This window comes from Amblyomma mixtum, chromosome 8, assembly GCF_055824585.1.
Source record: "Amblyomma mixtum isolate Tamu chromosome 8, ASM5582458v1, whole genome shotgun sequence".
In the NCBI taxonomy this organism is placed as follows: domain Eukaryota; kingdom Metazoa; phylum Arthropoda; class Arachnida; order Ixodida; family Ixodidae; genus Amblyomma; species Amblyomma mixtum.
In genome coordinates, this window is record NC_143019.1 from 91,028,054 (window position 1) to 91,050,765 (window position 22,712).

Below are 22,712 nucleotides of genomic sequence, written 5' to 3' on the forward strand. Positions count from 1 at the left end.
TCTATGGCAGGATTGAGTTGGCATGCCCACACGATGTGAAAAGCTTTCTACACAGTTTGGGCACTATGGTTTTGTAGAGTGAGGGGTACCGTTGGTGGAGTTTATATCAGGATTCCTCCTTAGCCGACGAGGCAGAAGAGCACGTTACAGAGCCCATAATGAGCTTCGCCAAACGCCTACAGGCGTACATAGAGGCTAGACAGACATACTGCACACACCTCACAAATGTCTAGACAAAGCAGAAGAATAAACCCTTTGCTGACTAGAAACACACTCTCGTAACTCCACTTAACTAGGAGAGCTCGGGCGCGCCGGTGGGCGGCATCATTCCCTCCCATGCGTTCGTGTGCCCTGGAAACCATATGATTGTAGGCTTAATTAGGGGGATGTTTAGCTAAGAGTTGAGAGCCGATTGATAGATTAGTCCTTTGTTTATATTTTTGCAGGAATTTTGTGACTCTGTGAGTACATTAGCGTTTTGGTTGGTAGCTAGCGCTAGCGCAATGGCTGCCTCCTCTGCGTGAGTGGGATTGGTCGTGAGCACTGACGCGCCCTCTGGATTCTGTATGGCGATGGTCATCCACCTTTGGATTGGACCGGCTGCATCCACGTAGAGCGCGTCTGTGCGGCTATCCCATTTCTTGGGCAGGCTTTCGGCTCTGGTATTTCTTCTCTCCGCGTTAAATGTCGGACGCATATTTCTGGGTATTTGATGGACATAGATCTTGCGGATCGCTCGAGGAAATCGAAGATTGACTGCGCGGGCGACGTGAGGCGAGCCCTGTTGCTTTAAGCGACTGCTAATAGAATGAGTGATAAGACGTAAGACGTAGAACCGTTTTAGACTTCGCATGCAGTCAAGCACAGCGATACTGCACTGCTGCCCAAGAGCGATAAGTAAACACCGTCGCAGGTCCCTCCACTTTCTTGTCAGAGGTAGCGTCGCATGCAACAGCTGCGTCAGACGAGAGAGGAGCGTCATGTCGAGTACTGCGGTCTGGCACGGGTAATTAGAAGGACTGGGCTGAAATTTTCGACGTGCATATCTCAGGACACAGGCACATTGCTGAAATTGCATAAAATATCATAGTCTTCAAATGGAATTATATCTAAGGTGCCAATATAAACATGCATGCTAACTGCAGTGAATGAAGAGGTAATTATTGCATTTATTTATTAGTGATAATACGGTGACAGTTACCCTTACAGTTTGTGTCTGCCTGGCCGCCTATCCCACGTACAAAAAGTACTCTTGCGTGTAGGTCTTTCTAGTTAAAACATATCGAGAAAGTACAACTTTGAACGCCTTATATAACCCTTACATAATTTAAATCTCTGATAGGCTCACTGAATAACAACTTTCAGGTTGATTTTACTCAAAATGGTCTGTCCTAAAATCGCTGCCCTCCATTTAGTTATTAAATTAGGAAGTAAACCTTATTGCCCCACATGAAGCCAGCTCCCATAAAAAAATTTCACGTGCTTTTGCGCAAAGCTGCCACTCAAAAGCGCAAAGCTGCCACTGCAACAGGAGGAAAGAAACCCGCCAGCCCATTCGCCGTATTGTTTCCTATCTCCTCGAACTGTGGCAAAAGGCATGCCAGCGGATATGCGCACATTCTCTACCGTTCCATTTGTAGCGTTACGAAAGAGAGAAAGGATGTTCAATTTTCTCTGTTTCAATTAGACCTCGAAGGCACTGGAAGAATACGCTGGTAAACCAGAGACTGCTTATCTAATGTCTCTAAGAGCGCACTGATAATTGAACACCTAAATGTCATGTGTTCATTATACGACAAATTTCCTACGTTAATAAATTCTTGACAATATCGCCAGGACAGGTATCTGTGCCCAGTCGCGCTGGTCAGTTTTGACTCAAAATGGCAAAAAGAAAGAGAGTGAGCGGAAAAGAGGCCGCTAAATTGCACCCAAATCATGCCTGCCATCGGAGAGATTTATATCGCCATTCTGTATATAACAGTACCTTCCCAGCGTGACAAATATAAATCTAGGGGGTAAATATGGCATTTAGTGCAAATTGGCTGAGTCGTTAAGACGATTGGGAAGGACGGATAATAAAATTCGCAGGCACATGTGCAATCAGTAATACGAGGCCAATCCAATAAGCGCCATCAGTGAGTGACAGAGCAAATGTCTCCGAAAGGAGTGCGGATGACCCCGAGCTTAAGGAAAGTGACCTGAAAGGTATAAAACAGGATCTCGAGGCTCCACGCTCATAGAGTCGAAGCTCTTTCGACATCCTACAAGCTCGCCTGGTCTACAATGCGCCTGCTCAAGGTTGCGGTCACCGTGCTTCTTTCTGCTCTTGTAGCCGGGCAGGTAAATCCGAAGCATCCTCATGAACCGATACGAGCATTTGAGGTAAGTTATGAAAAAGACACCTATGAATTCTCTTTCAAGAAGAAATTTGTTTAGACTTCAGGAGTGCCTGGAGAAGCGAGAAGGAATTGTATATATTTTTGGCTTGACAATTGAAAATTGATTTTTGAGGAAAGGAAATGGCGGACATTCAACCACGTCCTAAGGGAGGCGATAAAAGATGGAGTGAAAAAGAAATGAAGATAGAGGTGCCGTAGTGGAGGTCTTAGTAATAATTTCGGCCACTTGGGCATCGTTAACGTGCAGTGGCATCGCACAGCACACGGGCGCCCTCTGCGTTTTGTCTCCATAGTGCCGCCAGCGCGGTTGGGTTCTAATCCGGGTACTCCGGTTCAGTAGACGAGGTTCTTAACCACTGAGCCACCGTCGCGAGTGTTTTGAAGCGAAAAGCTTCACTACCAGCACCACAGCCGCGCTTCGCGTGAGCCATTAGAGCCATCGGACGTCACACACGGCACAAATAAAAAAAATAAAAGTAAAAGTGCGCGAGAAAACTCATATATCGGTGGACACCCAAACCGCGCCGTAAGGGAAGGAAAATGAAAAGAAAATTGGTTTTAAGGAAAGCAAACGAGGCCTGTATATCTCATATTTCGGCGGACACCCGAACAGCACCGTACGGGCATTAAGGAAAATGAAATGAAATGAAAATTGGTTTTAAGGAAAGGAAATGCCTGTCTCTCATATCTTGGTGTACACGCGAAAGGAATGGACACCACGGTACATGTCTCTAAAGCAACATTCTAAGACAGCACCGTATTCACTACACGCGCGTCTCCTCCTCCGCCTCCGTACAGGCAGTGTGTGGACGGCCGAATGCCTCCGCCGTTATCGTGGTGCTCCCGGTGCATTGTGCGCCAACTGCGACAGCCATGATGTCAAACCAAGCACAGCTCCAGCTTTTCGCTTGTATACCCAGGCTTAACCAGAGCTAACCCACTGCCCATTTTTTTTTGGCTTTGATAGTATGATTCTGCACTTACGCAGAACTTGGATAGATTCTTCACAATCGTTTTCACGATACTGCCACGAGTAGTATGTATGTAGATTATGTGTTTCCTTGTCTCATCAGCCTCATTCTTTACTTGTATGCGCAGTGTACGAATTCGCTGCTTTATTGGCAGCGTCGAAGGAGAAATCAAACATTTCAATCAAGGCTGAGCGCGCTGCTTAGTGGCGAGTGCCTTAAACCAACCTTAGCACCAGCACATCTGCAGATGTAGTTATGTTCGTGGCTTAAAGTTTGCAAAAAGAACAGTTTGCTTTATAAACATTTTTACACTTGAGGTCACTATACCATATCCTTAGACTGCAGTATGATGCACGCGCCGAAAGGGAAGTTGAATTTTTATCTACAAGCAAACTTTCCCAACCGGTACAACTATATCGAAATAATCAATATAACCAACTAGCACCCATTCCATTCGGAAGCTCCCCTAAAAATTCGCGTAACTGACATTTCTTTTTTACGAAAGAAAGATTTCCAGCAGCGAGATATAAAGAAACTCTCATGAACCCCGCTAGCCAATTCCCGCTCAGTATGCCGATTGCTAACGGCGCCCAACAGTTCCGTTCTGAATCCATGTGACAAACTGACGTCGTCTTGCGTAACCCTCTTTGTCGAGCTGCGCTCAGCTTATGCGGAAAACTTTTCACCTCAATCGAGAGCGAATGTCTGGACAGTTCGCCAGTTTCAGCACGTGATTGCACGCTAATGCTTCCTTCATCGCCGAAAGCTGAGTAGACGACCTGCTGAACGATGCCAGGTTGCACAGGCGAGGCCAGCGGCGTCAGGCTGCGTGTCGGCCACGTTATAAAAATCGTTGAATTGTGCCCATTCTCTAACTTCCTAGCCATACATGTCCCACTGAGAACATTGTCTCCTTGACTCTATGTAGTTAAATTCCGTTTTCTGAACATGGTCGCAGGGTCAAAAGTGTTTCGCATCTCGATTAGTGCGCATGGAAGTATCGACGCAGCACTAGTTTGAAAAGGCGGAACTTTGGAAAAAGAAAGCGGCCTTTCTCAACGCCATTTGTGTGGCGCACGCATTCTCGAAGGCAATGCTGTCACTCAGTAAAGTGTTCCAACTAATGCGCAACATCACAATAAATGCATTAAATACCATCTGTGTTGTCCTAGGTATGCGAGGGGGTTGGCGAGCCCGTTTGTATCCGACAGTTGCTACTAAAATGTCATGCTGCTATCACGACGCAGAGGCTATAACGAAGAAATAACAGGGGTCGCCTCGTCTTCTTTATCACGAAGTTCAACTGCATTCGGAAGCATGATTCAGGCGATTTCATCACAACACATTACTTTATTACCTTAAAGACTTATAAGGCGTGGGTACAGGTAGAATCAAACTTTATGTACAAAGATGTTATTCGTTAAATATGGCAGCTGTACAATTCAAAAATGAGGATGGACAGGTGGTTGTAGCGACGTCGTGTGGAAGGCCGTTCCAGTCTTTGGCTGAGCGTGGAAAGAATGATGCAGCAAACGTTGTGGTATGAGTCTGTGGACGATAAACTTGCTATTGCGGCCGACTGCACATGTGTGAAGATATCTTGTCCTTAGCGCATTTATCGGAATGAACGGCATTCAAAGCACGAAACCTCGGTTTAGCAAACATATAGGCAGTAATCTAGAGTGCTTAAGTTCTTGCGCCTATGAAGGCAAGACTGGGGCCATAGATTTTGTCTCTTCAGCAAATGTGATTCTGTGCAGATACTTGTCGGCGCAAGCCTTCGCAAAAAGGCCAGGAATAGATTTCCCGAATATTGCTGATGGCGATTATGATCATTGGTTTGTAAATATTCAGCAATTATCACGTAATTAAACCGCCGGACTCTTTCTCTACTACCTAATATTGGTTTTAGCATGATTATTAGCTACACTATCCTTGATTAACAACATTACTATTAAGTGCCCGCAGAAACTGTGCTAACCCTGACAAATTTGCCGAATCCAGCACACTGGCCTGCCTGGACTTCCACTAAATCTGTCGCATCGAAATATCTTTTCCGCCGCCTTCTGTAACAGTAAAAAAATACACACTATCGCATTTTCTGCATGCTAATTGGAGCGGCTACAATATCACGATCGCCTTTAGCAATGTTCGGGAATTCTATTCCTGGCCTTTTTGCGAAGGCTTGCCAGACAAGCATCTGCACAGAATCACATTTACTGAAGAGACAAAATTTGCGACCCCAATCTAACCTTTACAGCGCAAGAAGTTAAGTCCTGTATATTCTAATAATGAGTACAAAAAACTCTGATCAACCAATGTTCAAACAAGGATGATATTGGCACACAACACTTGTAAAGTGGCGAACATAATCTGATAATAGTGAGAAGGAAAGTCTTTCGGATACAACGCACATTTCGATATATAAATGAAAGACCTCGCTTAATAAAAGAAAGAAACTATTACTAAGCCTTCAAGCGCAAAACCATTGTTCGTTACAATAACTGAAATTGTGATTTTAGCGTCATGTTTTAAAATAGGTTAAAAAATGAGGAAAAGAACGAAAGCAGAAACGTTACTTCAGCTCTGGTTTGACTAGTTTAATAGGTCTGAAGCCTGATTTCAGAGGACAATTAAGGCCGCAATGAGCGTCTATTTTTCTTTGTTAATCGACTCGGAAGCACGTGTAATTTAACGAACAATTGCAAAAATTCTTCCCACTGATTAATTATAAAAGATTTTGATCTTTTTTATAAATAAGTTACGCTTGAACATCTTACATCGAACGCAAACTCCTTGGACGGGCCACTTTATGTGCTCAGTATGACAACACGTTCAAAACTGAAAGCACAAGGTTCTTCCCAGGAACATATGAACTTAAATCCCCGCTACCCACCTCTTGGCATGTTCTAGGAGCCGCCTAAAATATCAAAAAGCTGACACTCAGTATCTACAAACAGCAAACCGCATCCTACCATCAGAATGATGTAGCTGACTTCAGCCAACTGTGTGAAAAGAACAAACACCAGCCTCAAGAGATACTAAAGAGACCCTTGCATGAAATCTCTCGGAGTATCTCGATTTTTCAAGACCAATACGTTTTTTTCTCGATTTAATGTAATTGTTATAAGGGAAAGATCGTATTCCCGAAATATACTTGAATGTGCTAGGAGTATTCATAATTGCAATATTGATACATTTAAGCACAGCTTAAGAAAATGCCATAGGATGAGCTATCGACTGTTAAGGACGCATTGAATGCAAGAGGAATGCGACTCGATGTTCGCCTTCTGCGCTAACAGAAACCCTTAAGGGATAATGCAAAATAAAGTTATTTGTGGAATCAAGAGTCTATCTTGTCTAACGCAATCTCCTCCTAAGATGTTTTAGAGAGCTTGACGCAATTGTGTTCCGTGGAAACCGAATCCTAAATCATGCCCGTCGAAGCCCCTAAATATATTTCAAAACGTGTTTTCTAAGAAAAAAAAAACCGCATCGTTAAAACCAGTTAACAGGAACAAATCACGCAGGTTCAGTGTGCAAACTACTAAAACATCAGTTGCGGTGTGCTTTAACGGATAAACAATCCGCCATTTCCCAACATACGTACAGTGGGCCACTTTTTTAAAAGTGTTGCTCGAGCGTCGACGGGACAGCTTTTCAGCGCGAAATGGCGGTCCGCAGCGGCGATATCGACGAGAATACGCGCATGTGTCCCGCGATTCTCCTGACTACCAGTATCGTCTGCTATCTTCCAACATGTGCGACGTATCCCCTGCAGTGGTTAATTTGGTAGCGTGCTTTATAGCTCGGTAGTGACAGCAAGTATGCAACTTGGTTCAATTCAACAAGCCAGAGAAATGACACATAAAGACAATAAAACGGGCTTTGTCACTTCTGGCGCGTGCGAAATACATTTACGGGAACATCAAAGCTTGCTACACTCGCGTCATCATTTAGCACAGTTGCTGATAACTTTTAGTTCAGGCTCACATGATAAAGTTTTCATCGGCCACTTGCGATGGGCAACACACCGGCAGTGGCTGTGTCGCACATGTTGGAAGAACCCTGCAGACGACATTCGTGGGGCGGGGAATATAGGGCGGACGCGATTATCCTCGTCGATTTCAATTAAATTAAATTCAGCTTTATTCAACCTCTTCAGGAGGTTGGTGCGCCTACAGAAAGCCAGAGAAAAGGCTCGACAGAGGTTGACGCACCCTACAATGACTTGACAGCAGCATCAGAATAGCATACAGCATGTGGCATACATTCATAACTGTATCAATCAGATACATGAATATCGAAATAAAACGGCAAGGAAGCACACAGGAAAAATACAAATCACAAGTACACATTTCAGTGGCACGAAGTGCCGGTGGTATTTAAGTGTACATCAATTTTGATAACTTATTTAATGAGTACGGAGGAGCGTAACGAAACGTTTGGTAGCCATAATTCGTTCCAGTTTTCGGCACCAACCATGTGAAACCAGTGCTGTTGGAGTTCTTTACATTTATGGTGCACCATAATTGGATTATTTTGTCTAATACTTCTTGCATAACACATTAATTTTATAGATTCAAGGACTTGGTAAAGGTTTGGTTTGGTTTATGGGGTTTAACGTCCCAAAGCGACTGAGGCTATGAGAGACGCCGTAGTGGAGGGCTCCGGAAATTTCGACCGCCTGGGGTTCTTTAACGTGCACTGACATTGCACAGTACACGGGCCTCGAATTTCTCCTCCAAAGAAATTCAACCGCCGCGGCCGGGATCGAACCCACGTCTTTCGGGCCAGCAGCCGAGCACCATAGCCACTGAGCCACCGCGGCGACGACTTGGTAAAGGGTGGTGATGTCAAGCGATGCGAAAATCGGTTTCATCTGTTCAAATCGTGAAGCATTAACAATATTTCGAACAATTTTCTTTTGAAGTAAATGTACCCGTTTAATTATATTAAATGGTATTGTGCCCCAAACCAAATTCAGTAATTAACAAAAGAAGAAAACAGTGCATTGTGCAGCACCTGCTTAATAGGCATTGGAACAAGGTATCGCCGTCGGGACACAGTGCCAACATCCTTGAAGAACTTCTCCTTGACTTTTACAACGTGTGCATCGCATGATAAATTATCATTAAAAAACGCTCCTAGGATTTTCACTATATGAACTATTAGAAAAATGAGGAACACGTTTTTAGATAAAATTTGTGAGAGAGCGGGATCCATATTACAATGCCTTTAAAGCGCCGCCGCGGTGGCTCAGCGGTTATGGTGCTCGGCTGCTGACCCAAAAGACGCGGGTTCGATCCCGGCCGCGGCGGCTAGAATTTCTTTGGAGGAGAAATTCTAGAGGCCCGTGTACTGTGCGATGTCAGTGCACGTTAAAGAACTCCAGGTGGTGGAAATTTCCGGAGCCCTCCACTACGGCGTCTCTCATAGCCTTAGTCGCTTTGGGACGTTAAACCCCATAAACTAACTAACTAAAAAGCACATCTCTGCATTTTTCGGTGTTTATGACCAGGAAATTTGACTCAGACCATTCATGAAGTTTCTGTAAACATTTTGTAGCTTGCTGTTCAACACCTCGCGCATGTGCCGCTAGGAAGAATAGAGTGGTGTCATCTGCTTAAATTACAAAAGTCGGAAGTTTACTTACGTACACTATGTCATTGATATCTAGGAGGGAAAAAAAAGCTCTCCCAATATACAGCTTTGCGGCACACCAGAAGACAGACGTTTCAAATTTGATTACTCGTTATTCAATGCTATTTGTTGGACACGGCAACCAAGGTAGGATGTAATTAATCGATGAAATTTCCGTGAAAACCGTAGTGTTCGTGTTTCGCCAACATTGTGTTGTGATTGATGGAATCAAACACTTTCGAAAAGTCGATAAAAATGCCGACAGTGAAAAGTTTTTGTTAGAAGCGCCGAGAGTGAAAAGGTTAGAAGCGCAGGTTCTGTAGAAATGTGGTTTTCTGAAGCCGTGCTGGCTATTCGTTGGTAAGTTACATTTCGCGCAGGAACTGGACATTCGCTTGTGTAATATTTTTGTTTGAAAACACTACGAGAAAATGGGGAAGATAGAAATTGGGCGATAATTTGACTGGCCGCCATTTTTGTCTCCTCCCTTATGGACAGCGGTTACTTTGGCAATCTGCCATCGTCAGGGAAACAGTGCATGTTCGAGGCAACAATTCAAATGTGCTCGAAAAATGGGCTAATTACATCGGCTGCATATTTCATTGGTTCAGTTTTAAGATATTTTATGTCTTACGACCTACTCTTACGGACAGTCTGGAAGCACGTTTTGAATTCACTGGCGTGCGATGGCATCAAGAATTCCGTGGAAGAAACCCGCGAGTCAAGGTATTTCGTACTCTGGGGGCATTCGTTGCCATTTCCCAGTAACACGAAGAAATCATTAAATTTTTCTCCCAAAAGTTTCCCACTAACTTGAGTGTTATCAACCAAGATCTCAAGCATGCCGCTCTCATGTCCACCTCAATTCAAAACTTCATTAATTCTTTTCCATACAAGGTCGCTGCTTTTAATTACGCCTGGAGTAAAAAGTTAGCCCATATACTCTTGCTTTGCTTGGCGAAAAAAGAAATGACTTGCTTGCGATACGCATTAAAACGCGCTGGGTCATCGAGGGATCGGCTTTTGATAAAGCAGTTGCGGAGATTCGTTTTTTATTTTATCATCTGAAGGCATTCTTTTGTTACCCTGGGCTTGCGGGTTTTACAGGGTTTTTTTATAAGTCTGAAGTAGAAATTTTGCCGTGGACAGAGATTAATATATTAATGAAGGCACGATACGCATCCTCTGGATCATTTTCGCTGAGCACAACGTGCCAGTCCACGCTCTGCAAGTGTTGCCCTTATGTGGCCTGGTTTATACGCACCGCATATTGCACCGCATATTGCACCGCGATATTGCACCGCAGTAAAATTGTGTTTTGGGGGATTTAAGGAATCTATTAATATGAATATGAGTGGGTGGTCACTTATCCCGGCATTAATGACTCTTGAATGAAGGCAATTAACTGGACAGTCACTAATGAGACGTCAATTGCCGTCACTGCCAGCGGCCTTGTGGGTTTATCTCCCTGGCTGTGCAATATGCAGTCGACCTGACATTTATTTGCAGATTTAGATAGAAAGTCTATGTTAACGTCACCACCTAAATCGAGATTAAGCTTATTTTTGGTGGTCCATTGCAAATATTTATCAAAAACGCAGATTAAATCATAAACGCTGCATTTAGGCGACCAGGATATAACAGAGAAGGCGCTACTTCCGCTTTGAAACGAGAGAGTTTCGTAGTCCTTGCGGGTTGTCGAAAAGTCTGTAAGAACTGTGCATTTGAAAGAGTTTTTCGTTGCTATCAGGGCACTATCACGTCGAGCCGCCGCGGTGGCTCAGTGGTTACGGCGCTCGGCTGCTGGCCCGAAAGACGCGGGTTCGATTCCGGCCGCGGCGGCCGAATTTCGATGGAGGTGAAATTCTAGAGGCCCGTGTGCTGTGCGATGCCAGTGCACGTTACATAACCCCAGGTGGTCGAAATTTCCTGAGACCTTCACTACGGCGTCCCTCATAGCCTAAGTCTCCCTTGAGACGTTAAATCCCAATAAACCAAACCAACCATCACCACCTCGTTTACCAGTGTGGTTTTGCACATGCGAGTTGTAGTCGGGCAGGTGCAAAGCTTCGTTACTACTTTCATACCAAGTTTCTGTAATCATTGTTCCGTCGAAACGGAAGCGCATTGAGCAAAAAAAATGCTTCTAGCTCATCACCCTTGCTTCTCAAAGATTGCACGTTAAGAAGAAAGAAGGACACAGCATTCTTTTTGTGAGCAGTCACAACGCAAAGGTCAGAAGGCAACACGAATGTGCACATCTTGGGGCGTCATTTTACTGTTAGGTATCAGAAAAGGCGTGATATCTGTGCTATCTTATCCAGGTCTCACTCGTGGGCGATACGCGCAGTCGTGGACAACTCTGTTTTAATAACAAGAATATGCCCATTTAGCGTCAAAAAAATTTTTAATTTATGCTCCTTCTTCTGCGCTAGTGCCATGCCCAGCAATTTCTTGAGCAGGGGAGACAAGTAGTCATTCACATAGACAGAATTCAAACCTTTGGAGCCGAGGTCTTCAGCTACGAGCTTTACCCTTTTCGCTTTTGCCAGCAGAGTGTCGCGCTTTGTTCGCGTTTTGAACTGGGCGACTACATCCGAGCTAGCCTTATTGTTTGCTTGAACACGGTGGCAAGCATCAAAATCACTTTCCGGTATTGGCTCTGCGATCATTTTTTTTTTGTTGTAACATGTTCAGCAGGTTTTCGTTTTCCTGTGCTGGAAGTACCTTTATCTCAATGGTTTTATTTCGGAAATACTGCTCCATACCCATTAGTCTTTAGTCAAGCTCCCAACGTCGCTTCTTCTGTTCCTCACATTCTGATGACACTGCAGCATTTTGGGATTTTAATGCCTTATTTCCCTCTTCCAATGAACAAACCTTAGCGAGCATGATCAAACTCTGTGCTGCGGTGATCAACACGTTAAGTTAATTCTCTTGAGTCTTTGCGCAAGTCGCGTTCTTGCGAGTTCCACATAGTTGCAATCTGTTTGCTTAATTCTTTTCTCAGCAAGTCTCGAGGTTTTCCAATTTCAGTATGCATTGCAAACATGCTCTAGGTAACTGGCACAAGGTTTTCTAGACAGTAGTGGGCAAAATTCGTTCACACATCTTGAGCGGACGTAAGATCTATGGATGACTTTGTAATGACAGCTAGATTGATTTAATTTTCGGCTTCTGGATTTGGTGCACTTCTAAAATATAGAAACCTCTTTAATTTATTGTCAGGAACACCTGGAGAATGATGTTTCACATAAGTTCAATATTACGTGCTCACTTGGCTTTCGACAGCCAGCGGTATCAGTGGGAAAAATCCTTATTTCCGCATATAGCCACGGTGAGCGAGAGCAAGGGAATCGTCGTTTAGTGACCATCTGCTTCTTTGCCACGACGAAGCAGTAGAGCGAGAAAAATTTACTAGTCGCTACGTCGAGGTCAATCGCCTACATTAGTCTGAAAGTTGAGGAGGCCATGCGAACAGTACAGCTTGTATCTTCAGAGACTTCAAACGTTTTCTAGAGCTTGGCGGTGAAATTCAGTCAGCCATAGAGTTAATCGACCCGGAAAACTTGAAAGCTATATACGGGCAATCATAGGTGAGCATTATTGCATTTAAAACCCTAGAATCCTGTATAAAGGCGAGTAACTTGCTTTTTTTTGAACAGTCATTGTGAGATGCTATGAATGCAAAATACCTCAAATATTACATAAAAAACTCTCGCGTTGTGTGCAAACTGACTTCAATGCCGGTAATTGTGGTCTGTGGAAATCGCGCTTATTTTTATCGCATTACCGCGCTCGGCCGTTAAAAGCTACGAATTTGGCCAAAAATAAAAAAATGGGAGTTTCATGGAAGTAACCACGAACGGGTATTTGCTAAGGAAGCAAATTAGCTGTGCATAAATTTGCTGTGGCAACCGATTACCTGGTGATTTAAATTTGAGCGCTATCTATTGCACCATGTGTAGCAAAGCTGCCGTGCTGAGCAGAATCCAGAAGAGTTTCTGATACTGTCTCGGCAACAGCTCGCTTCCAGTGGGCCGAAGAAACCAAATCACGATTATACAGCTAGGTAAAGGTTTAAGCCCGTTTTGTTAACTGACAAGTAAACACGCTTCCATGACGTCACACCAAAATATTCTGCATCTCAACAAGATTAAAAAATGGAGAGGTTTTCTTCAAGATTTTCGGCGCAGCCGTATAGCGCATATTAAATTTCAACCGGAATAATTTTTGACTATGATATTCACCACGCAGCCGTGGTCATATTTTTCCAAGTTTCAAAGCCTGTAACCCACACCTCCCTCCATAAACAGAAGTGTAGAGTTGTTGTGCGATAGCACAAAACCTCGCTGTAGCAAAAACCCGGCGACCACTCTTGGGCCTCACGCTGGCCGCCTGCCAACAGTAGCACGCAGTAGTAGAACAACCGGGGAATCAAAAGCCCGAGAAAGAAAAAAAAACATAGAGGCTCTAACGGAATTATAACTCGCGGCAACGCGGCGATATCACTTCGTCGCTATCGCTTTAGGCCACCAGGCAGTCGGCGGAATTTTTTTTGTTACTTCCTGAGAAGACAAGTTACAGGATACAGCATAGCCAGAAAGTGGCAGAGATTTGAACTATCGAAGCAGGCTAAAATCAAATATGGAAAGCAGAAGCAACTCTGTGCAGGATATTGCATTCTGTAGCATCTTTTACATTGATTGTCGCCTGATTTTCTTCCTAACGTCCCCGCTTTTTCCAAGATCTCCATCACCAGGTTACGGGCTATACAGCCGTTACTCTCAAGCTGGCGTACTTGTGCTTGCTTGAGCTAGCATTACCTGCATAAAAAAGATGCCGGCAATTTTCCCGTTCCACAGACCATCAGCAAGCTGAAGCATGTCTTCGCGGTCTTCACATCCAGTGACAGCCCGAAGTTCAAATGCCTGGTCTCCGACGCCGTACGCTTCGACCCAGTTCACATGTTGGCCACCTACGTTTGGACTCTAAAGGGTCTTGATGGCACCGAAAAGTTAGTACTTTTTATCATTACAAAATACTATGCGGCCGTTAAAATTCGCGTGTAATAAAGTCTTAAATTTGCTCCAGAAATACGACATAAAATGCTTAGTACTGAAATTGCAAAATTGTAAAAATCATTTGTTCTGTTTCATCTGCTTAGTCTCTTTTTCGCACAATCTACTGAGTGCTTATGTCCTTATTGTCTAACCTTAATTTTTCTTTCTTACTAACACTTCTTCAATCTTGACAATTCTAACCAGTATCACATTTGGTTCTGAAGGATAGGCGCAGAGAATTTAGAGCGTAATGAATCACCCTTAAATTATTTATTTATTTATTTACAAATACTGCAGGCCCTTCTCGGGCCCATGCATGAGTGCATACAAAGGAGACAATACAAGGGAACAGATTAGGTACATATATATTACAAAATAAGAATTAATCATCATAGCGGCATAAGGGTAGTAATGATGCCGATTCAGGGAAACGAAAATAACGGGTTCAGCGCGGAAACAAATATAGTTACAAAAATTACAAATTGAAAGTCAGCACCATAGTTTTATCACGGTGGCATTACTTATGAAGCAATGCTATTAACATGCTCTGTGAATGATTCAACTGAGTTGCAGTTTACAGCAGCCGAGGGTAGTTTGTTCCAGCTAGATATAGCCGATGGAAACAAAGAATATTTATGAGCATTAATATGGCTTATGGGTTGATGAAGTGCTTTCTCATGGTTAGTTCTCGAAGAGAACTGATTCTGATATTCTGTGAATGCAGAGCGTCGACGATATAGTTGACCATATTTAATGAGGCATGTTTCTACGAAGAGTAAACTATTCCCTGAGGCTTCTAGATGAGCACATAACACCTGCAAAGGAACAATCAAACCTATATATTTTGTTAACTGGTACCATATACTCACCGAAATATAAAAACACTGCCAGAATCACAGTCTATTAACTGTCTTCTACGATCATAGGCTCTGCACAGAAATGTACCCGAAAACTGGCAGGGATACAGCAGCGGGAAAGAAAGAGAAAAGTTTGAGTGGCGATTACCAAGACTGCTAGTATACGCAGTCACATATTAAGATCTCAAAATGCCAACAACAGTAAAGCATGAGAGCTTTATATTTAGTTGGACTGCGTAATGGATGTTATCATCGCTTTTAGAACAATTGATATTTGTGTAATAACTCAAAATCAGCAGTAACACAACTATTCCTCCCAATGCAAGTCGCCCATGTGGTAAGTAAAACTTTTTCTTTGAAAGTGCCCCCACATAGCTTATCTTGTTTTCGTATCTTTTACAGGAAAACGTCCAAGTTCGACATATCACCCGGTAGCACTCCCGATCAGCTGACCTTCTATACCAATAATGGTACGAACAAATTTGTAGCTTTAAATAGTTACATAAACGTGAAACGCATACCTCTACCATTCATCTTATCTCGCAGAAAACTAGTATTCTTGCTGTGCCTAGAAGGTTAACTTCTACAAGTAGTACAGAAGAGGAGACATAAGTTCTGTGCGATTTCCGCTCACCAGGGACTCTTGGAAAGGCTGTCTAATTCAATGTTCAATAATTTCTGCTTCAAAACCTCTCAAGAAGCCTGAAATCTCTTGCGGGGACGGTTATTTGCCGTGTTACATTAATGTCTTCAAGCTTTGCGCATATATTGAGCGCACGTCCGAGCTCAGTTACTGCGCACTAGTGTGTAGAAACACCAGTGCACAAAATTTAAACAAACTAACCTTACTATAAAAAAGCTGTTCGTTCAATAGAAAATGTTCCATTCAATGCGCATACTAAACTCTGTTCTACAAATTCAAAATATTGAAAGCCGCAACAAATACAAGTACAAACTAATAAAAAGTTATACTAGAGCGATACAGGGCAAGTTAGATACACTTCTCTCACTCGCTAATTCCCACAAACAAGAATACATAAACCCCCATCGCCATAACCAGCCTTGGAAATTTTACTGTCAGGCGCACAATTTATAGTCACCAACAGGTTGAATACACACTCCCTCAGACACTCAAGGACTTCACGAAGCAAGAGGCATCCATTACGGCACTTAGATGAGACAATGCAGTTGTTTGCTAACGGCCATTAGCATAACTAGAGCCTAGACTTCTATGCTTTCTTTTTCACTGTGATTTTTTTCCCCGTAAAATGAACAAACAATTGGACTGTTACAGTGCTGTCATTGTTGCCAGGGTGGTTGCAGCTTTGTCAAGCTGCTATTGTGCAACTTTTTGTCCTACCCCCCTTTTTCGTTGTGTATATTTGATTTGGTGAATATGAAATTGAACTGGTTGATTGATTGAAAAAAAGAACTCAACAAAAGTTAGCAAAAAATCGAAACTTTGAATGGAAGGATATTAAAATGAGATTGGTTTCGTTTGGTTTATGGGGGTTTAACGTCGCGAAGCGACTCAGGCTTTGAGGGACGCTGTAGTCGAGGGCTCCGGAAATTTCGACCCCCTGGGGTTCTTTAATATGTACTGACATCGCACAGTACATTGTCTACAACTACATAAAATAACCGTAAGCTAGCCTTCACAACCTTGGGATCTACGTGGTTTGTTTTCAGGTTTTCTCTCTTCGGAAGCAGCTTCCTGGTTATGACCTCTTATATAAAGAGTCGCTACGGCGTCCCTTTTGGCTCAGAACATCCCATTTCCAAGTACTCCTTTAAAAAAAGTGTACTCCACAACCCTGCCGGTAGATTTCGGCCGTAGGTGGTCTTGTGGCAGTTGTTATTATAAAACTAAGATCGCCTGTTGATCATATGTGCACATAATGAAGGTTTAGAGCAAGAAAAAAAGGCGCCCCCGTGGGGGCTCAGTGGTTATGGTGCTCGGCCGCTCACCCGAAAGACGCGGGTTCGGTCCCTGCCAGGGCGGCGTAATTTCAATGGAGGCGAAATGCACGCTAGAGGCACGCTTAATGTGCGATGTCAGTGCACGTTAAAGAACCCCAGGTGGTCGAAATTTCCGGACCCCATCACTACGGCGTCCCTGGCAGACTGAGTCGCTTTGGTGCGTTATACCACCATAAAACGAAAATACATAAAGGAAAAAGAGCTAGGTACGCGGCCGCTAGGAACAACAGATAATCTTTAACCACTTCTCTGGTACTGATAGGAAGGCCATAGAAACTGAGGTAGGATAACTGCGGTCGTTACCGAGCTCTGAGAGGGTAATTGAAGACGAGAAGTTTAGTGCACAGTTTCAGCAGATGGTGTCCCCAAACTGCTCGTGTTTTATGTTTAAAGATCGTTATTTGGGTAGTAAATGTTCAATACTAACGCATTCCGCGAAATTCATGGTTCAAGGTCAGTAGTTTATAAATCATCAACAAGACTGATTGATTCTACTGCAGAAGGAATCCCGCGCTGTTAATGCGAGTTTTTGTTGGCTAACCTTGCGCAGAGAAATCTCAACCTCATTTCGTGTTGCTGATCTGGCGCGCAGGCTAATTTGTCTACGGGTAATAATCAAAATTTTCCCTTTTTTTTCAGACTTCACGACACCATACACGGCTTACTACAATTACAGCGACTACGAGAACTGCTTAGTGGCCATCATTCCGTATGAAGGAGAAGACCGTAAGGCTGCTCTTGCGAGCACTCAATTGGGCACGCAGTATCGAGTATTCAGCATTTTTTGCAAAAACGCTAAACAAAGAAACCTTTTAATACAGGGCACGTTAATACTCTATACTCTTCCCCTGCAATAGGGAATGTAGTATTGATATTTACCGCAGTTTTTTTTTTGCAGTCAAAAGGAAGTAATGGGCTGCACGTGAACGCTGCGGGGTTAATCACATCTTGACTAGGGCCCTCAGGCAACCTTAAAAACAAAAGATAAATACAGAAGAGCAGCACATATAAAATGCAGCCTGTTTCACCACGACCATGAGAAAAACGTTCAAACACAAAGTTCCATTTGTGAGCTTATGAAACGTACATCATCAAAGCCTCCATGTGGTAAACCATACGATCCGCAGATCGTACGAAAAGGCAGCATTAGGAAGAAATGATTTATTTTAGAAAAATATGCACCTCGAAGAAATGAGAGAGAGAGAGAGAGAGAGAGAGAGGGAAAGGCAGGGATGATTTTTTAACTAAGACTAGGGGTTGACGCGATACGCTGTAGTGGAGGGCAACATTTTTAGGTAGGGTCCGTTTGAAAACAATGGTATCGAGCCGGGGAGCGGAGCGGGCTGAAGCGATCGCCGCCGGGGCGGTGGCGCTGCGGTCGCTACCAGATGTCGATCGCGTCGTTTGCTACTTCTGCGTCAGCAGACTGCGGCTCGCTTGCGTACAAAAACATACAGAGATTCCGTTTTTATCTCCAGGATTAAAAAAAAAATTATATGAGGAAACTACTGGCCTAATCGAGAGGAAACGTCACTCATAGGGTAGCATATTATGGTCCACATTATTTGAGACTTAATTAAACGTTGGTAGTTGCCTGCATTTCCTGAAATTAGAAAAAAACTGCTGTCAACTGCGAGTAAAGCTGTCGCAGACACGAGCCAAGCAGCTGGTTTGACAGGGTACGCCATCTGCCGGAAGGCGAGGCAAATGACGTCCAGGCTCAGTGGGTGGGAGGGTCACTGACGTCAAAGAAGCGGCTCATCTGCTCGTCGAAATGAATGCAACAAGAAAGAGTGGTCGCTAATACTTGCCTTCTGGCAGATGGCGCGCCCTGTCAAACCAGCTGCTTGCTTCACGTCTGCGACAGCTTTACTCGCAGTTGACCGCAGTTTTTTTCTTAATTTCAGGAAATGCAGGCAAGTACCAACGTTTAATTAAGTCTCAAAGAACGTAGACCATAGTATGCTATCCCCAGAGCGAAGTTTGCTCTAGATTAGGCCAGTAAATTGCTCACAGGTATTTTTTGAAATCCTCCAGATAAAAACAGAATTATCTGTATTGAAGAAACACAAACGTAGTTTTAGCGTAGATGATTCCAACACGCCCATTATGATTTCCAATGTGTCCATCAAGATTTCCAACAGAAATCATCTTTTTTTCATTACCGAAACAGGATGGTTTTTCAACATTTATAACCACAATCTCTCCTCACCAAGTTAAGAATGTGCTGGTTAACGGCTTCTGACATGCGATTCAATAAAACGCAGACTGTTGCAACGTTAAGCTTGCAATATGCGAAAGCTCCTTGTTATAGGTGGTCCTCAAAGCTGCTCATAATGCATATTTATAATTAATTCTTATGAGTCAGGTAATTACATCATCCAAAGTTGGCATTGAAAAAGGAAGATTGTCGGATGTCATCTCTGCGTCAAATTCGAGCTCGAATAAAAGAGCGGTTTAACTCAGAGACACATTTTATGATACGTGCTTAGCATTTCAAAAGTCTACAGAGCGCTTTCGAACGCTTTTGTTTTACATGAGAAGCTTGTACAACTGGCATTCGTATTATATTTCTAACTTGGCATGTGAAAGATGTGGTAGTCACTGAACTGAAGGAAGCATTGGTCACGAAACAAAAATAGATGACAAGACAAATGGGTGTTCATTTTTTAAACAAATTTTTTTCTAAATATCAGTCGCTTTGGGACGCTAAACCCCACTTAACGGAACCAAAATCAAACCAGTTTCGGCACACATTGAGGCAGGCATCCTTTCTACACCTGTCGATTGTTTCAAAAAAGGTCTGTGGACGCGGTAATGCTTCATAAATTTTAGACAGCCTATCGGGGGAAACAAGCTTCTACTTTTTAATCGCAGACATCCGGGCGCATCAAAAATAACTGAAAATGCTGGCCTACAATGAGCTCTTTTGCCAGTCATGCGGCCAAAATTTTGGATTTGCGCTCAGCCGATGCACAGTGAAGACAGCCAATCTTCGTATCACTGTGAATCCCTGAAAATAGTGCACGACTTAAGCGCCAGCACTTTCACGCCAGGTGCATTTCTCATCGTAGCGCCCAGCTGCATGGAAAATATCCAGAAAAGAACACTTCATACTGACGATTATGAACTTGGAGCGATTTAAGGTTTTATACTCATGTTTTTCGAAACATTGTTTCTTTATATGATATGAACATTTTCCCAGCAATCAGAAAGGGCAATAACCTTAATGTTTTCAGCATTTTTTCTTCGAACCCCGCATGTGTATTGAACTGGTGCATTTTAATTTGATGAAGTATTCTTTGCTGAACAATAAAGTCTTAAAAGGAAGTGCACATTTTAACAACTACTTTTTAAGAATATAATTTGTTTGAACAAATTATCATTATTTTAGTGGGAAGCAGTTACTTCAAACATATTTATGGTGCAAGAAGTGATGAACTTAATTTAAATGAAGAATATTACACTGCGAAACATTTTACTCAGCCTTTGCTAGCAACAAGTGCAAACATACTGCGCGCGACCTGCAGAACTTTGAGCAGGTTATTTGGCCGTGAGTGGGAATAACAAAATAAAAATTAAGTCCAATGTTAGCTGCCCATCTCCTCCACAGCAGCGCCTGGAAAATTCCGAAAGCTCATTAGGTCTGTGCACAAGGAAACTCAGTCTACTACAGTGTAGGTGGCCTAGAGCCAGTACAATCCCAATGCCGGAACTGCTCACTTGAAATGAATGGGTTTTACTATGAAATTAAGACAACGGCATTTTTCGAGCTGCTGCTGCTGTGAAAAATCGACGCAAATTATGAGACGAAATGCTTCAATCGCCGCCACGCTGTACAGAAGGTACAGCCTTTGTCAAAAGTTTGGAGCCCAGTGGGTTTGCTTCTGAAGCACACTGTCTGGTTCGCAATGCATCTCCAGCGCTCCAAATTTCCTGAAAGTAAGATGATTTCTGGTACTGCCTCCTCCAATGGGAAGGGCTGCCACGAATGCTCCAGGAGTCCCACTGCGAAGCTTGGAAGTGAACCCCCTGGGCTCTAAACTTTTGACAAAGACTGTACCTTTGCTTTGGAGTGAGTTGGAGAATGTTTGTTTTAAATTATAAGCGGCAACCATTTCAAAGCTGTTGCCAATATCCTTATCTTTTTTTCGTTCATGCAGTGTGCATGATGTGGGCTGACCGGGCAGTTGCCGCCTCCATTCCTAAAGACTGCGAGGAGCAGTACGAAGACACCTGCGAAGTTAGCTTTCCGGATTACGACCAGGACATCTGCAATGTTGCAGAAACCTAACCGGCAAAGAAACACACCGATCTCTCAGGACGACTGGCTTCCTGATTTTTCTTTCTTTGGGGATATTTTACCCGGTGTGAAATAATAAATCTATGCAAAACGAAAAAGTGTGCTTAGAAGCATTACTAATTTTGTCGTGAAGGTAGATATGTTGGGCTGTTGAGATGTTTCTGTAAAATGCACCAATTATTCAGGAGGAGTTTTTATACTGCCTACTGATACCTTAAAAAATTTTCTCGGAAACCGAAAGGGCCAATCACCCTGATGTTTCCAGCATTTTTTCGTCGAAATCCTTATGTCTACTGGAGTGAGGCTATTTTATTTGGATGAAATATTTTTCTGCGCAACATATCTTAATAGGAAGTACACAGTTTTAACAACTACTGCTTGCAAATTTATTTTTTATAAATTAATCAGCATATTTTATGGTCCAAAAATTGAATTTGTAGCATAACCCTGAAACAAGCTTGACTGCTGTAGCTGGAACAGTTGTCAAAATCTTTTGTGCGTAAGCATTAGACCGCCTAAAAGAGTTATCGCCATCTTAGTCGTTTGATGTCAGTCGCGGGAAACGAAAGACCCCAGTGGCTTACTTCATCAGGAAGCAAAATAGTTTCTTATCACCAACAGCTGCACAGCACCGCGACGCTCTACAGGCACCTAATGAAAATGCCGGTTTTTATTATGTTACTGGAACTGCTGTCAGTTGTGAATAGCAGTGCACTTTGTCGGTGGCAGAAGATGGCGCACATACATGTATTATATTGTCCTCTGAAGTGAAGCTTAGTTTTCCTCGCATTTTTGAGCACGACGTGTCCGGAAATTTCAGGGCGTATTGAGTTTAGCCTTCCCCTTTCTTCTTCAATACTCAGAAATGATGTGTGTCCCCAGAAACCATGCTGAGTGTGCCTTGACATCGACAACTAGCGTCATTTATTGGCCTCAAGTACCGAACACACCATAACTCTGCAAGGTATTTTATTCTAGCTATTTTGAAAAACCTAGATAGTCCAGATTTTGCCAAACATGGTGATTATCTTACCCGATTCATTCCCGCTCTGCAAAATTTGACCTATAAAATGCTCCCTGCGGCAATATCGACTACTTCCCAAAGACCTAGAAAAACAATAGGCTGTACCGTACCTTCCAAATTACCGCAGTGATTTGGAGCCCACAGCACCGAGTGGCACTTGGGGGCAGGTTTGCAAAGTAAAAGCGGTTGTCCAGATTTCCTTGCTTGACACAGTAGTAGAAGGCCCGGGTTGGTATTGTAGGAAGACGCAAAAAACTCATGCATAAAAATGAATTCCGTATAGACCAACAAACTTGAATAACGTAGCAAGTACTGAGAAACTAAATATACGGAAACAAGAACGGTAATCACTGAAATCAAAAAGTAGGTAAATGCCACTTCGCTGTGCGGCGCAACTTTATACCATTGTGCTATCGCTGCCCAACGTCACCTGTTTTTTAATAACGATGGCATGAGCCACTCTCAGGAATGT

The 22,712-nt window shown here is 43.2% G+C and overlaps 1 protein-coding gene across 1 annotated transcript; it reads left to right on the forward strand.

The window, feature by feature from the left end:
- Positions 1-2,283: 2,283 nt before the first annotated feature.
- Positions 2,284-21,207, forward strand: LOC149333477 (uncharacterized). The gene is made up of 5 exons (XM_089557733.1): positions 2,284-2,382; positions 13,879-14,030; positions 15,336-15,403; positions 17,553-17,639; positions 21,077-21,207. Exons 1-5 carry the CDS (start codon positions 2,284-2,286, stop codon positions 21,205-21,207), a joined length of 537 nt encoding a protein of 178 aa, XP_089413859.1.
- Positions 21,208-22,712: the final 1,505 nt, after the last annotated feature.

Bases quoted from the DNA above. Each gene is read 5' to 3' on its own strand.
- LOC149333477 (XM_089557733.1), top strand. From the start codon at position 2,284: ATGCGCCTGCTCAAGGTTGCGGTCACCGTGCTTCTTTCTGCTCTTGTA. The intron at 14,031-15,335 runs GTTAGTACTTTT...TATCTTTTACAG, and splicing joins GGTCTTGATGGCACCGAAAA to GAAAACGTCCAAGTTCGACA. The intron at 17,640-21,076 runs GTAAGGCTGCTC...TCGTTCATGCAG, and splicing joins TCCGTATGAAGGAGAAGACC to TGTGCATGATGTGGGCTGAC.